Genomic DNA, 16,930 nt, shown 5'->3' with positions numbered 1-16,930 from the left:
TTAGATGATAATAGCCCAGAAATCTTGTGTAGGATTGCTTATGGCAGGCACTGAGAAGCCTACTAGTAGGATAGGAGCTGTTTCATGACCACATTCTTTGAAATAGCTTGAGAAATGAACTTACCTTATTTCAACTTAATACTTACAGGACAGCCCACAGAGCAAAAACATTCATTATTCAGCTGGTTATCCTTCAAAATGCACAACGGGTGATGCAAAAAAGAAGTTCAGTGTAAGGTTTCTCTGGACATATAAGAGGCTCTTATAGGAAGAAAAGATGGGTGATGTGATTAGCTGACATTTCTGCTCCAAGAGGAGTACAAAGACTGTACCATCTTCATAACCCACAAAGGAAGGCTACTGTTCTCCAGTATTATAACACTTATTAAAGCACATCAAAGGAATAAAATACCCCTGATCATTAGCTTTTCCAGGTGAGAGAAATTACCAAGAGCAGCATAGTCTGCTCAGAACATCGCCTGCCTCAACCCCACCACACACAGCCTTGTGACAACTCAGGCATGGCAGCGCTGAGAGAAAACTTGTCTCAGAGCTGGTACCCTTCTATCTTAAAATGCCTGGTGTGCCAAGGGCTACCAACATACGCACCCCTTTCTACAAGGGAAAAGTCCAAATCACTCGGATGAACTTCTGCAGCAAACAACTAAAATGCCCTCACACAGAGCGGTGAGCGGAGGGCAGGTTTAGGCCTCGGAGGAAGGCCTGCGCACAGAGGCTTTACTCACCCCTCTCCTCCTCGCCACCACCGTGACCCATGGAGCAGTCATGCTAAGCAGCTCCCCTCCTCCAACCCTATGTCTCAGACGCTTCCTGTCTCCACTGGCATTTATTTTCAGCCCTCAAGATTCCTTTCTATATGTTCCAGGAACCCTCTAGCCATCCTCTGTCCAGATGGCAGACTTCAGATGAAGGGAACGGGGTCTTGGAGAGTCTTTTCTTGGCCTGCTTCTCAGCAGCCTGCTGGAACTTAGAGGCAGGCTGAGTCTTGCACAGACAAGGCTCTGTTGCGCTGCAGAAGCCCTTCAATCTCTCTCTCAAGTTCTCCTCAATGCCCTCTTTGTCCCCAAACAAATTTGCCTTAAACCTTTTAGCGGCCTCTGCTTTCCAGGGGCATGCTTTATACAATCTACTCCCTACAAAGCTGCAGAAAGCCAATAAAAGGGCAATGGAAGGGGGCCTTAAACAACACTATAATGGACAACCAGAGTCTCTGCTTTTACTACACACAAAGCAGACGCTATTCTGACAAGCAGATGCAGAATACAAAGGTAGGTGATAGGTTTCTGTCCTCTTGATCCCTGTCATCTGCAGAAGGTGTTCTGAAATGGAATAGGAACGCAGCAGTTTGCAGTCAGATTCAGCAAGGCCTAAATCATCATCCCCCTGCCATGGACTGTCCTGGACCTCGTTACCACTGACAGAGATGCCTCCAGTTACGACCGACACTATACGTTCACATACAAGCTTCAGGGAATGACTTCTATATAAATCTTGTTTGAAAGTGTCCAAATTCTCACCAAAAAAATCCTTTAGGTACAGCAAAAGCTCCACTGAACAATGGTTGCAAAAAGAAAAAAAAGTTTTAGTAAGATTTACTCAGGATTCTTTTAACTCTGTACAAATCAAAGGCCGTGACATTATCTGACTTATTATAGATACAAATGAAACAATGCTTCCAAGATCTAAGAAGGTTTAAACCCCAAATAAACAAACCTGGATGCTATAGATTAGAATACATTTAAATAAACTATTCTAAAATCAAATGCAGTAGGCAAAGCCAGTTCCCTATTTAAAGACTAGAGTCATCAGAGGACTCTGATGTAGCTCTTGGCTAGAAAAATTAATTTAAGAAAAAAACTGCAAGGGAAAGAACACGCTGCAGAACAAAACCCACCTAAGGTTGGAGTAGGAAAGGAGACATCACAGGAACTGCCCCAGCATAGAAAATTTCCCAGTTTCAGACAGAACTTTAAAAATACAGCATCTCAAAGAAATTGATGAAAACTGTGAAGCAATAGGAAAATTAGGCAAAACATGGCCTTGTCCTTTGAAAGTTAAAGAAAACAAAACCAAAAACATCTGTTTTCCCCTGCAGAAAAAAATCAATACAATCTAGAGGCAATATTATGTACTGCAATGCCACTATCACACTTGTTTTTCTTCAGACATTGACTACCTCTTAAAAATCAATGACAAGTCTAAGGAACAAGATTTTGGCTAAAAAACACTACCTCCTTCTATCTCTTATCATTTACATTTATCATAACACAGTGAGGATATCTTCAGACTCATTTTGACCAAAAATCATACAAGGAGTATGCTGAAGAAAATCTATCACTTGGGACAGCTTGAAAAACAGATGCTATTAATGCTATTAGAAACTCTGGCCTTTTTTTTTTTAAAAATCATGTATACCACTTTTTTATCTTCCTTAAAATTTGTACATTGTTAGAAAGCAATCTTTATCATTCAATCCTCTCTGACAAAGAGATATCAGAGAGACACATAAAAGACTCTTAACTAATTTCAGATAGTTCAAACTCAAACACTTCTCAGATAACTCCTTCATTTAAGGGGTGTGATCTATTTGCTGATTAGGGTAATATACTAACTACATGATAGCACCCATAGCTCCTCCCAAAAACATTTGGGATTGTCTAATTGGGATTTATCTGCTCTTATGAAATGTCTACTGTGTGATTTACAGTCATTTACTGTCTAATAGCTGTAGCTGATAAACTGGTTTTAAGTTCCTGTTTTATCTCCTCCCTTTTAAAGTTTCTCAACTGATTATAAGAGGTGTAGCATCAGCAGAAGTGATTTCTCAGTCTAACTATACATCCAGAACCAATAGGTATCTCCTATTAGAACATTACCTAATATCAGGAACAGAAAATTCAATACAGAAGTTATGGTATTTGAAACTGAAATCAGTTACAGACCACTTCCAAACCTTAGTTAATAGTAGCTATCTAATAAAAAATAGGCCGAGTGAGCCAGGTACTAAAATCACAGAAAATTAAGTCCATCAACTACAGAGTCCTACAGCATAAATGGAGTAAACCATCCCTTTGTGATTTGACATCCCCTTACCACAGGAAAGTTGGGCTCTCTTAAGTCAACAGTTTGCTACCCAGACACTTAGGTGAAAGCTAGAGACTTCCCAGTGTTGTTCACGGAAAGAAAACTGACAAATCCAGCAAGTACGGCATGAGAAGTGTGGCATCTGATCCAAAGCCATGCCATCTGATAATGCCCATGCTGCTGAGCTTTCATAGAGACCTTTCACTTGTTGGCTCCCTAGCCAGGATGTGTTTGAAAAACTTGCTAAGATTATAAAAGAGATGAATGGTAAAAGAGAGATGATAATCGTTTTAAAACTTTTGCAGTTAGACATGCTTTGAAAAAAAAGCTTGAAAAAAAAATACAGTTAAGTACATAAAGAAGGCCAAGCAAAATGACTGAGGGAAAGTGGGTGCAAAAAGACTTCAGTAATACCTGAAAAGACGCTTAATCATATATCAGGATACATCAACAGAGAGAAAGAACAAATATGAATGAAAACGTATTATGATTAATGGAAGTGACAACTGTTTTATCTTTAAATTCTACATGGTGCAGCTTTTAAAGTAGGGAGGGAAGTGCACATGCTGGGTCAAGCAATTACAGCTAGGCTGTAATAGCCTTAGCAGTGAGTGAATAGACCAATAATTTTGCAGCAACTATTTTTGGCACGGTAGCAGCAGAGACAAGAGTTTGCTGCACTGGAATTTAAGCATTACTTCCACATACCTGTATTCGGCTCTGGTTTTAAGGCTAAGATCAGCCTAGCAATGGGTGTTCCCACTTCATACGTAAGGGCCACTCTCCTTGCATCACTTCAACAAATTATCTTTGCGTTCAACACGTACAGCTTTAACAGCAGCTGTTTCACTGGCCAGGACAAGAACACACAAGAGCAGGAACAGAAGTGTAAAATTTACATAGTTGCTCAGTTTTACAAGCATCTAGGTCTACCAGTGAAACGAGAAATAAGGCAATAATTATCCAGACGATGGGGCAGTAATGCTATAGACTGGAATATTTGAAAAAAGCAGATGCTGAAGGCACAGGTGGCTTTATTATGGCCAGCATCTATCTTCCCAATCACATCTTCCACTATTATTCTAAAAACTTACTGTGTCACCCTTCTCTCTTTGTAATTTGCAGAGGGATTTTCACACTGATTTGAAGCTAAATAAGTGACTATGCAGCAGTTCTTTCACCTTCTGTTCTGAATATGTGTCTTGCAAAGAAAAGGGACAATAAAGAAATCCAGCTAAATAGTCACCAACTGCCTATTCAAATCCAAAGGCTGGTTATGCTATGTTTAGCCCCTCTCTACACACACTCTGTGGAAGCATGTTTTAGGGTTGCTATTTTGATATCTTCATACCAAAGTTTGTTTAAATTAAGCTTGGCTAAGAAGTGTTAAGAAAGTCTTTGCTCCAAGACAACTGTATTCTATTACCAACAGAGGAATGCCTCCAAACTGTCTGCTGAAAGCATTTTTGTCAATAGTGCACTGGCCTGAGTAATAGAAAAAATAAATATTTATCCCTAGAAAACATACCTTCAGTATCCTTAGCTTCATTATCTCCAGTCACCACAAAGCTTCCTGCCAAAATCACCCAGCTTCTGTAAGTCTGTGTGAAAAATGAGTAATGCTTTATCCAACTCTGTAGACAGCCATTGCAATTTGGAACGGACTGCGATAGAACCACTCACTGTTACAAAACTTAAGAATCATGCAAAAGGTTGTATCTGGAATATTTTTTAGGTAATTGACATTACTATTGCTTTCAGAAAAGAACGGAATTTGCCATTAGTGCTAGAAATCAAGAGGGGTGGAGTACTCTGAGAGTACTGGACATCCACGTTGGCAGCAGCAGTGGGAGGGAAGGGCAAAAATTCTTGCCTGTAAACAACCACACTTCCCATAAAACAAAAAAATCATAATTCCAAGCTCGCTCCACCACCCTGCTTATATTACTTTTTTTCTTTTTTTTTTTTTACACACACTAAATTTCTATTCTGAGGTTGTGGTTCAGAAATCTAACCTAACATTATATTACAGGGCAGAGCTCTTCATAAAACTGTCCAAATTGCCTACCACATCTTCCATACCAACAGATACATCTCATCAGCTAGCAATGGACTGGCATTTAAACAAATTTGCATGACAAGGATGTTTCAAAGAAATAAGAGGCGGAACTAAAAGAAAAAAATTATAGTTCTAAAGACAGCATCTGAAGGAAACTGAATTTTAAAGAAGAGTTCTTATCTTGGATCTGCAGCAGATACAGTAGCATTACAAACTGGTCCAGCCATCGGCCTCGACAAAGCCTAAATCAGTAGTAGTCGGTCTGTCTGGAGAGCCTCTCAACTCACTGTAATTAGGCATAAGAACCCCTGCTTTTCATTGCATTTGCCATATGCTATTTCCTGTGCTTAAAATTGGAGATGGAAGGGCCATCAAGTAGGGGGTAGCAATTTTAGAAAAGGAGAAAGTGGATTTCTGACGTGCAGTTCCTGTTCCAAGTTCTTCAGGGTTCTACTTGTTAACCTAGACAGCCTCTCTGAAACACCAAATGAAGTCATAACCAATTTCTTATCTCTTGCCCACTAGCTTGCCACCTGCAAAGGATAAAGAAACAACACAAATAATTTACTTCGAGAAAAAGTTTTTCAACTTCCATCTGCAACTCCTCAGATCAAGCATGAAGCGACAGCAGAGACCCTGCAGAAAACACTAATCAATTGGTTCAAACATATTGAGTAACAGAGGAATTTACTGAATAAAGTCAACAGGGAAAGAGTATTTGTAGAGTACTCTGTAAATTGCTTCAAGTTTTGTGTCATATAGTTACGGCAGAGGTACATTATTAGCCTTTTCTGATAATAACAAGTGTTAGCTTGAGACAGAAAAGCCAGGCAGGAGACACACAAGACTTGAGTTTCTCCCTCTCTGCTGCTACCCATCCAGTGCTTCTTCCTCGCCACCAGTAAGTTCTCTTCCAGCTTTTGCCTGCACAGAGTACCACCTCATGTTCACACATGCCTGCGCTAGTTAATGTACAAAATTGTCTTACCAACAGCAGCACAATGAGCAGATGATGAATTCCATTCCAGCAAAATTAACAGCGGGGGATTTCCAACAAGATGGCAGAGTAAAACACAGTTAGGATACTCAAAGAAATACGGGATGCACAAGATAGCTGATTACTGAAGTACAGCCTGAAATGCTGGTAGCACTTCTCCAGAATTCAGCAAGATGCAACTTCTACCAAGTATCGTGGGAAACAAAAAAGGTTCTCCTCCAGAGAAAGTGTATGCACGCACGGCTCATTCTCAAAAAGACAGCTGTCCGAAAGAAATTGTTTTCTGCCTTTCTTTTATCTGTCAGAATAGCTGTTATCTAAAGTTTCCTCCTCTTCTTTTAGGGTAGGACTGTCTAAAAAAAAAAAAAAAGAAAAACACTCCTCCCAATAAAGGAAGATTTAGCAAGTCTTTTGCTAGTGCTTTTCTCTATCTAGTTCTGCTACTTCTCAAATCAGCTTGGAAGAAAAGAGTAATTCCAAAAGAATAAATAAGTAATGAAGCGATTTTTTCCAGTCCTTCCTATCCTCTTTTATAACATTAATTTCAGAGACTCATGTTACCAAGCCCAAAATATCTTTTGAGTCTGTTTTTGTTTTGTTTTTCTAAAACCCACCCACTTTCTTGAAAAGAAATGAAACGGTCACTTTATACCTGCTCTAAAAGATTTCATAAACTCCATTCATCCTGCTGTTTATTAGTCAAAGAGAAGAAAAATTCCCAGCTGCAGAGCTTTAAAGCTCCACCTTGTGGAAGATGCTTATAATAGATATACCAATGGGCTCCAGAGGAAAAACAGGACTTGCAATTAATAACGTTTGACACTTACTTTGTCATCAGCCAAGCAGTACCATAGTCTCTTAAATACATTCTACTCCAGCACGAAAACAAGCAGTGGAGGATTACAAATAAAATAAAAAGCTCTCTGTGGACATAGAGCAGCCAGGCTGTATCTACCAGCAGACAGCACATGCAGCAGTCCAGAGCAGGTCTTGCTTTCACCATATACGCTGGCTCTGGACTTACCTGCCTGTGAGCAGGAAAACAGGCAGCCACAGACAGATCTGCTGCAGTTACCTGGCTGATGGGTCAATGACCAAAGAATGGAGCAACCCTGCTGTTAAGAACACACAAATGATTAACAGAGCTTAATCTGGTACTACATTGACCCTGGTTTTACACAGGTACTCCGAAAGCTATTCCCAAGCCTTCTCCAGCCACCTATTAGGAACAAACTTAAATTATAACATCCACATCCAGCTATTCCTAAAAGCCGGTGTTTCCCCATGACCGTGCATCTCCCTGACTTGGAAAGAAACTGAACCAGTACTGCCCTCTGCTGAAAAAGGACCCTGCACGTGAAAACTATAGCAACTTTCATACCATTCTAGTTTTGTTTCACGTACATACCTTGTTTTTTCTTCTTCTCTGTAAGCCTTTACATTACTCAGCATTCTGTTTTATCACTTTTTTTTTTTTTTTTTTTTTACACTGCTTCTTCCTCCCCATGAGGGCTATGAAGGCTACAAATAGGTTTACAAGCTTACATACTACAATACCATGTCAGCACGTATGGACTCCGGAGATCAAAGAGACGCTGTACTAAAGCACTGCACATGCAGTTCCTGTTTTCAAACAGTGTAAGAGCAAATAAAGGAAACTAAATTGAGGTGTAGAAAAATAACCCCAGAGAAACTAATTTAAACCTTTCCTTTATCTTCTGCAATACAACAGTCATGACAGTGTCATGAGATTTTTGTGTAGTAAAACCAAGACACTTAAAGAACATACATCCATATTGATTTAATAGTTTGAGTTAGTAAATATGTCATAATTAGTAACTGAATATTAGCAGTAACTACATTGTCCTGCCCAGTGACAGGACAAGAGGCAAGGGGCACAAACTGAAACACAGGGTGTTCCAAGCTGAATATGAGAACACACTTCTTTATTGCGAGGGTGACAGAGTGCTGGAAATTTATGATTAATTTTTTAAAAAAAGCAATTGGAGATTAAATATATCCTAGCACATAAAGTGAAGCAATTTACCTTCCCACACTATAGTTTTTAATATGAAACTACAAAGTCTTTATTCAAAACAAAGCCAAAGCAAACCACACACACAAAACACCCCACCTCAAACAGTTTACTGCAAAGTATAAAAGCTTGTCTTAGCTTTTATAGTTCACAGAGCAGGACCAAAATCATTGACAATATAAAAACTGTGTATGGATGGAGGTCAAAAGCCTCTTTGTGTCTTAACACTGACAGAGTAAAGACTTTAAAAAATGGCATGCCAAAGTAAAAGTATCAGTCATCCTTAGAATGTGAAAATCCCTTGTTTAAACCACACTTTGATAATTCTTTGTCATGAAATCAAAGCTTCAGTCCAAAAATGACATCTAATCCATGAGTTTCAAAGTCACTGTTCTCTCTGACCCCCATATGAACCCAATAAAAAGGCTACTCAAACTACTGGTTTTTAAAGGATCAACTCCTTTTGCCCCCTGCTTTCCTCCGGCTATGCTCATATGCACACAAATTTTTTTTTCTTTTTTTTTTTTTTTGCCTTAGTTGACTTGCAGTACAAATCACTTCACTCAAAACTAGACAGACCACGTCATCCGTGGAAAGGTATGTCTCACCACAATGAAACTGAAGGAACGTGTAAAAGCTGAAAAAGAAAGAAGCAACTTTTGTAGTATTTATTACAAGGGAAGGATGGAGGTATGTAAATTGCACTTTTAAAAACAGATGCAGCCAAATTGTTCCTGCAGCAGTAGAAGCACCAACATACCTAGCTAGTCCTAGCAAGTCCATATTGGTGAGATAAGAGTAGAGTAAGGAACGTTTTAACAATTTCTTCCTTTCAGAAACCAGAAGCGTCGTAGCTAGATTATGTATCTGAAAAGCCTGAGTGCTGCCACATGCTTTGTCCCTACAGTGGTATCTTTCTGCTTGGCAGCCTCACCATGCTTTATCACTCTTACTTCAGCTGCCAGATGCTTAGTTTCTTCAGCTGGGAGATATTATGCCTGCTGAACCACTTAGTCTGCACACGTAAGGAAAGCATCCATCGCGTGAAAGGGCTAGCAGGAACCGATGCGTGATTTTTAAAACCTACAGCTTCCCAATGTTCTATTAGATTTACTATCCTAAGGAATAAGAATTCATTAAATTCCCAAGATCCTTCTGAGGAACCCGCAGGAGAGAGCTGTTTGTGAACAGAAGCATATTCTAAATCCACTTTTGAGCACGCCCTCTCCATCATGAAAAGTTAAAGAGCAAAACTTTATAAATAGAAGGTTGAACTCGGACTGCTGGGCTGCACAGAGCGCCACATGCAAACAGTATTATTACAAGAACAGACAGATAATTCACTCAAACTACAAGAATTGGCCAGAAAGCTAGGAACCACAGAAAACTCATGTTTGTTTCACCCTACAATAACAAAAAGAAACATATATTTGTCTCCAACTTTCATACAAATTACAACCTATAGCGACCGAGGGCACAGACTAAAACGCATCAGTTTGCCATAGTGATGCACTCTGACAGCAATACGTACCGTGACCTTTAATCCATGTAAGCCTCTCCTCTATGTTTAAAATGGAGTTAGAAGTGTGGACTGCAATGACAGATTACATGGCTCACTGGCTAGTTCTCCTATGTATTTCCCTACATACTTTTTTTCTATTTAATAACCAAAGATGCTTCACTATTCTATTGCCAGTATCCTGACTGCCCCTGCCTGAGACTTCACGCAATGTGCAGCTACGCTTATTGTGCCTGCAGCCCTCAGCTATAAAAAAAGGATGAAGATGTGAACCAAACACCACTCTGGCAGAAGAGGTTAAACAGTTAAAAAGAACAAACCCTTGTTTGCAATACTGTGAGAACATCTGACCACTACAGTTTAAAATATCCAACTAGCATAAGGTTCCTCATAAGGAAAAAAAACTCTGCAGAAAGTACTAAATAATTTCAGCCACTTTCTTGGAAAGTGGTATTGGTGCAATAAATAGAAATTACAATAAAAGTGATGAAAATTTTAAAATTTACTGGGGATATATGAATTTATCTTCCTAATTAGCACATTCACTCCACCTGACCATGGAGATATTGTTTTCTGAAGCCTAAAAAGACCAACATTTTTTGGAACATTGTCTTCCCCCAATGCTACCAAAGAATTATAACACTTGCAGTTGAGCTGGCAGACTAGTTTTGAATTTCCAGACCTTCACAGCTAAAATAACTAAAACTCAAAACCCATCCAAAGAAGAACCAATAGCAAACTTAGTTGTCCCACCTGATATAGTCTGTGGGGAAGGGTCAACTCCTGAATGAGCCTCTTAAGAGAAAAATCTGTGTTTTGGTTCTCTGCATTACACTGTTGAGAAAGACATCAACAGGGAAAAAATAAACATGTGGCCTGCAAAGCATATAGAGAAGTTAAAATGTCCAGCCTTTCTATGCACCTGGAAATTTAAGCACTGTTTTGAACATGCATTTATATTAATTATCTCCTGCATTATCTGCAGGATTGCACACGGGAAAGCAGTTGGACTCCACAAATTCAGCTTCTCCTGCTGGTTTTCAGCTTATGTTTCTTCATATTGGATGAGCATTTCCAGTGCAACTGCCATCCTTGTCTTTAGTCTCCACTTTAATATTTTTTATTACAATAATCTAAAACACTAGATCATTACCTCATCATAAAATCTTTCATGTCTAGCTAATTGGCAATGTCAGCATTACATCCTTAACAGAGAACGACCTAATCCAGCCAGTCTGCAGTGAAAGCAGAGGACCCCATCCCAGTTATCTTGGGTCACGCGATGTTAAAGTGCTGTTACTGCAGGCAAACACACAGCCCTTGGGTTTTGGGAAGACAGCAACCTGTACTGTCCTGCTTTGCCCGGTTTAATCTGGGATATCCACCTAACACAATTACAGGAAAATCTAGTCCATTTGCAGAAGGTACTATTTTCCCTGAAAAAACCACCTACAGCAACAAGCCATTTTCACCCACATTTTTTTCCTACCATGACTACAGAATATTTGATTCTGTCAATTATTTCATTTGAGTGACCATTATGAACACTCAACAACAACAACAAAAAAATCAATGTCAGACAGCGAGGCTAAGCTAATTATGTCTGGCATGCTTTGCTGTTTCTGCAAAGCTCTCACTGACCAGCACAGTGTACTTCTCATCCACATACACAGAAGAGCACTTTCCAAAACCTGCAAGCACTTCCCCTGCTCTGTACGTGCTACAAAAGCACACCCCCACAAAAGCACCGAGGTCGGAAGCAGAAGAGAAATGGTCTCTATTTCTCCTTGCACCTTAAATAATGTCTTGCACTGGCCTCAAAATCACCCTTCAGCCCTACAGTGAAGTTTGTCGAGGTCCTAGGCCTTTTATTAAAGGAGAGTCACACAGACAAACTTGTAAGTGCACAAAGAAATTCATAACACTATGTTGAATAAATAGAAAAATATCCATGAAAGCCACTGCAAAGATATTGTAAAACCAAATATTGAACAAACACAATTAACACTTTAACAGTTGTCTAATTTTTTTGGTAGTGACATTTACTAACATTTCATCAACTCAGTTTATAAACCCACAGTGTACAAGTCAAATGCAATCACTATTCAGGAAATCCGATCTAGCACAGCATTGCACAAGTGCAACCCAAAATGTAGAAATCAGATCCATGAAAGTAGCTTGGGTGTTTCAAGGATAGTAAGTAACTGAGATTCTCTCTAGCACACCACATCACATCCATCCTGAGCTTCTCCCCAAACCCGTGAATCCTTTCCCATTTAGCGTTTATCCCTTTCTCATTCAGAGACTTGTAAGGGGAATAGATCACCATCTTAAAGGTTCCCCATTAATCCCTTCTTTCTCCCACCTTACACAGACCTACTTGCATTCTTGTACTTGGTTTACACAGGAAGCTTTTCCCAAAAGGGTGAGTCATATTTTAAGGACACAGCCTACCATGAATACATATGTGGGAAAGTAATGTACGCCATGGAAAAAAAAAAAAAAAGATGACAGACAGCATACTCAGCCATTATAACTGCTCTTCTAACTTCCATTTTAACCACTTCCAAATTTAACCACGATGCATGCAGCATGACGAGGTATATTAGCTCACATCTCAAGAGTTATCTCAGTCCAACAAAACTTTTATCGGTTGTGTAACTCAGCTGCAGTTTACAGAGCCCCTTCGCGCAACCACAAAAACTAATGCAGGAAGTCCTCCACTTCCTCTCCTTCTCGTTACACTTCCAGAATTACACTAGCGATAGAAGCAGCAACATCCTGCGTGTAAACATGCATCTTCTTCATGTGCTTGGGGCTGCATAATACTCCTTTGGAAATATGCACTAAGGTTTATGTTTCTGATTTACAAAACCAAAGCTGACACCTACCCACAAGGAGATGAAAGCACAACACTTTCCATCTCTCGGTGCATGTCCAGGAACCACCACATTCACCCCCCCGGGGTTGTTAGGAGGAATACCATTTATAACTTGGTAAACTTAAGTAGCTGTACAGCTCTGCATGGCTATTAATTTAGGGCAGCAGCTTAAAGACAGGGAGAGGCAAAGCAAAAGGCAAGAGAAGAGTTTCCACTCCGTAAAGGTCTCAGATCTCACAGAAATCTCACTTTCTAATGAGATGCACCTCGTACATCAGGTGCTGCTCTCACATAGCACGCAGAAATGTGGCTCTAAGTTTGAAAAGCAAAGTACAATTAACCTAGAAGTCAGGCAGAGATGGATTAATATTTCAGATCCTTCCTGTCAGTAGCAATATTTCACGTAAAGAAAGTTCCCAGCGTGAAATTATTTTCTTTCTGAAAAACTGTTTCTTTAGATACTAGAATCTTTCAAAGAAATACCTTCTTGGGGATTGCAAAAAAGCTTTGCGAAGATTCAGCAGTCCACAGCAGAGGGAAATCACCCTTGGAAGCCCTCAGCTTTTTTAAATCATGTGTTATCTAACAGGCTAATGTGCAATGCAGATTTAGAAGTTGATAGAGAAGATGCATTTTTTTTAAAAAATGAAAACCAACCTCCTAATAATGAAAGTTTTCTGAAGATAACTAAATACAAGCAACATCAAACGAACTTTTAAAGAAGGTGTTTGCTGTTATATTCTTGTCAGAGAGCCATCACCCACACCATGGTGGAAAAATTATTAGTGAAAAATGTGCTCATTGTTACTGTGTTACCAGCAAAGCAGCGATAAGAAACTCAAAGCCTGAGTAACAACTTAGATGGAAATCTAAGCTGAAGCCACAGAACCTGGGAGTGTCACATTTCCTTCCCTCTGCCTCAGGCCTGGAGACATTCTAGGCAAAAACAAACAAACAAACAAAAAAAAACAACAGCCAAGATGGTAAAGTATACTTCCTTGACAAACCTGCTGCATCACTGCCTTTTCCGAGGCTCCCTTGAAAATGTGGTGCAAAGAGGAGGAGATTTATCTACCCTGAAAAGCAGGGTCCTCAAAACACTGTTTAGAGCTTTCAACTGTAAATGCTGCCAGAACTCATTCAGCTTATTGTAATGCCAGATGTATCTTAAATTCCTGGTAGTGTTTCACAGATAACTTAGAAACAAAATACAACACTACCTCTATTGCCAACTCTTACTTACTTTTTTAGTGAATAAACAAGCCAAGCTGAATTGAAATCATTATGTTTCAAAACATCTTCCTCACTATCAGTTATTCCATGGGCTACAACAGAACAGTTATTTCTTAATACTCAGTTAATCAAAATAAGCGTTTTTGACAGGATGGCTTACAAGAAAGTCAATTTCATGATTACAGGGAAAAGATTCCATTTGTACAAGTCCAGTTTTCCAGAAACCCACTCAGAGACATCTGCAGAGCATACAAATTTCAGCTTGTTTCTTCCAATGGTTTGCTGATTTTTTATTTTTTTTCTTAGGTGGAATCAAAGAGTGCTTGGATTCTTCATTACTATGTACAGTATTGCTTCTGCAAATTAAACTATTACCTTAGCAAAATGATCTATTAGACTGAAGAGTACAAGTTGTACACAGAATAGCCACCTTTAAAATATCCTTTTCATTCTACTTGCAAGATTCTAGCAGGTGAGAAGTTCTGTCTGTTGACTTCTGCTCCTTCTTTGGAAGTGCTGCCGGAAAGGTACATGCAGGTTAATACCCATCACTCAGGTGTTCTGCTAGCAGTCACTGGGAGATTTGAGTTCACTGCTCCTCTATTAAACCAGAAGAACAAAAGAACGCCTTTCTCCCTCTACAGGCAGTGTTTGCACAAAATAAACTTCAGGCTTTGTTTCCCCCCCCCCCCCCCCCCGTTTAAATACAGACTGGAATTATCTCAACACATTGTGCTGATTAATTTATTTTTTTTTAACTGAACTCCATCTGTCAGAAATAGGCTCAAAGTATTTCTGTGAAGCCCAGATGCTAGAGAGAGAATGAATACATACACTGAGTAGGTACGTGTGACCATCCTCAATAAATAGGTATTTAGTGGACAGCCATCGAACAAGCTTGCTGGAGAAGCACGGGGCCAGTTTCAGCATACTTCAGATGGTGAGCCTTGGTTCTTCCTCCAGGACCGTTTTGCCTGGAGTTTCTCTAGATCTACCAGTAACCAATGGGTGGAATGGATCAGTAAAACACAGAGCAGGTGGACAGCAAGCTAATTCAGAACAAATGAAAAGCAACCCAACTGTTGACATCAACAAAGTGCTGATAGGAAGTAATTTTTGTCTTCTGCATGTTCTCAAGCATATCTTACAGATGTAAACACGTCGTGCCTACTGAACAAATATTTAAAGTGAAGCACTAAGGAACAACTTGCAAATAAATCTTTTCAGGAGCTCACTGAGTGACAGCTTCACAGGCCAACAGAAAGACATCAACCACAAAGCCAATCTAAATTAGATTCACCATCGCCATTAAAAAACAGCATGCACTAAGTAGAAGAGAAGGCTAAATACAGAACGGCCTCATACATGAAATACCAAAAGCCAGAAGTTACTATTCCTGAACCTGAGTCCACTTCTAGCTTTGGAAGAAGGCAAATTAGTTTCACAGTCTTGTGGTGCACAGGTCTGTATGTCCATACAGGTCAGAGTAGGTTGCGTGCTCCTCGGTATTAGTAGAATGAAGGTCACAACCCTGCCAGCATGAAAGGGAAGAAGGGAGGAAAAGCTGCCTTTCAGCGATATAGTAACCAAGATTTGAAGAAACCTGCACTCACAAAGTTCCTTCAAAATCAATAGGTAAGAGCAAAGTTCATACAGATAACTATACCCACACCGACCCTTTGAAAATAAACTGCAACCCATGTAGCCTGGTCTTGAACTGGGCAGGGAAGATGCACAGTACAAAATTCAACACGCAGAGGACAGAATTATGCTTGTTTCTTGAAGAAGGTGTAGTTTTCAACACAAGACCACTTATTTGCTGTAAGATTGCCACTTGGTAAAGGTCTTCTTGAGCCTGCAAATCACTTTCAGCCTGTTCTGCATTCATTCTACCACAGGCTGGGCTGACTTTTACATCACTTTCCCGACAGGAAAGGCGTGCTGCATTTATTGGTACCACGGTCCATGTTAATCTAAATGTCATCCTGGGAGGAAAAAAAAGCTCATTTGTCCCTCTCCTTATCTAGATTTATCATAGCCACTAGTGTTCCAGCCTTCTTACCAGCTTAATAAAACACAGACTAAGTATTTCAAGGACATAGTCATATCCAAGTCTTGCATTAGTAATTTTACTGAAGATCTCTAAGGCTTACATGGGAGCTCATCTGGAGCTCAATCTGGCTACTGCTGTTAAAGATAGCAAAAAACATTTTTATAAACACAAAAAGGAGGACTACAGAGAATCTCCATCCTTTACTGGATGCGGGAGTAAACTTAGTGACAAGAGATGAGGAAAAGACTAAGGTGCTTAATGCCTTCTTTGCCTCAGTCTTTAGCAGCAAGACCAGTTGTTCTCTGGATACCCAGTACCCTAAGCTAGTGGAAGGGGATGGGGAGCAGGATGTGGCCCTCACAACCCATGAGGAAATGGCTGGCAACCTGCTACAGCACTTAGATGTACACAAGTCAATGGGGCCGGATGGGATCCACCCGAGGGTACTGAGCGAACTGGCGGAGGAGCTGGCCAAGCCACTTTCCACCATTTATCAGCAGTCCTGGCTAACAGGGGAGGTCACAGTCGACTGGCAGCTAGCAAATGTGACGCCCATCTACAAGAAGGGCTGGTGGGTAGACCCAGGAAACTATAGTCCTGTTAGTTTGACCTCAGTGCCAGGGAAGCTCATGGAGCAGATTATCTAGAGTGTCATCACGCAGCACTTGCAAGGCAACCAGGCGATCAGGCCCAGTCAGCATGGGTTTATGAAAGGCAGGTCCTGCTTGACTAACCCGATCTCCTTCTATGACCAAGTGACGCACTTGGTGGATGAGGGGAAGGCTGTGGATGTGGTCTACCTTGACTTCAGTAAGGCTTTTGACACCGTTTCCCACAGCATTCTCCTTGAGAAACTGGCTGCTCTTGGCTTGGACTGGCTTACACTTCGTTGGGTTAGAAACTGGCTGGGTAGCTGGGCCCGAAGAGTCATGGTGAATGGAGTTAAATCCCATTGAAGGCCAGTCACTAGTGGAGTCCCCCAGGGCCCAGTACTAGGGCCAGTTCTCTTTAATATCTTTATCGATGATCTGGATGAGGGGATCGAGTG

The 16,930-nt window shown here is 40.3% G+C and overlaps 1 protein-coding gene across 3 annotated transcripts in view; it reads right to left on the bottom strand.

Annotated features, from left to right (window-relative positions):
* The window catches only part of MOB2 (MOB kinase activator 2), a 112,477-nt gene that overhangs the window by 68,879 nt on the left and 26,668 nt on the right, over window positions 1-16,930 (bottom strand). The window contains exon 1 of one of the 3 annotated variants that reach the window (XM_013191618.3): window positions 6,153-6,202. The exons of the other annotated variants lie outside the window; for them this stretch is intronic. Coding sequence (XP_013047072.1) covers window positions 6,153-6,187 — 35 coding nt within the window. The 5' untranslated portion in view covers window positions 6,188-6,202. Of the gene's footprint in view, window positions 1-6,152; window positions 6,203-16,930 lie in introns of those variants that run through there. 3 annotated transcript variants of the gene reach the window in all.

Source organism: Anser cygnoides, chromosome 5 (assembly GCF_040182565.1).
Source record: "Anser cygnoides isolate HZ-2024a breed goose chromosome 5, Taihu_goose_T2T_genome, whole genome shotgun sequence".
NCBI lineage: Eukaryota > Metazoa > Chordata > Aves > Anseriformes > Anatidae > Anser > Anser cygnoides.
Note: the sequence above shows the minus strand (reverse complement) of the source record. Positions and strands in the feature narration are given on the sequence as shown.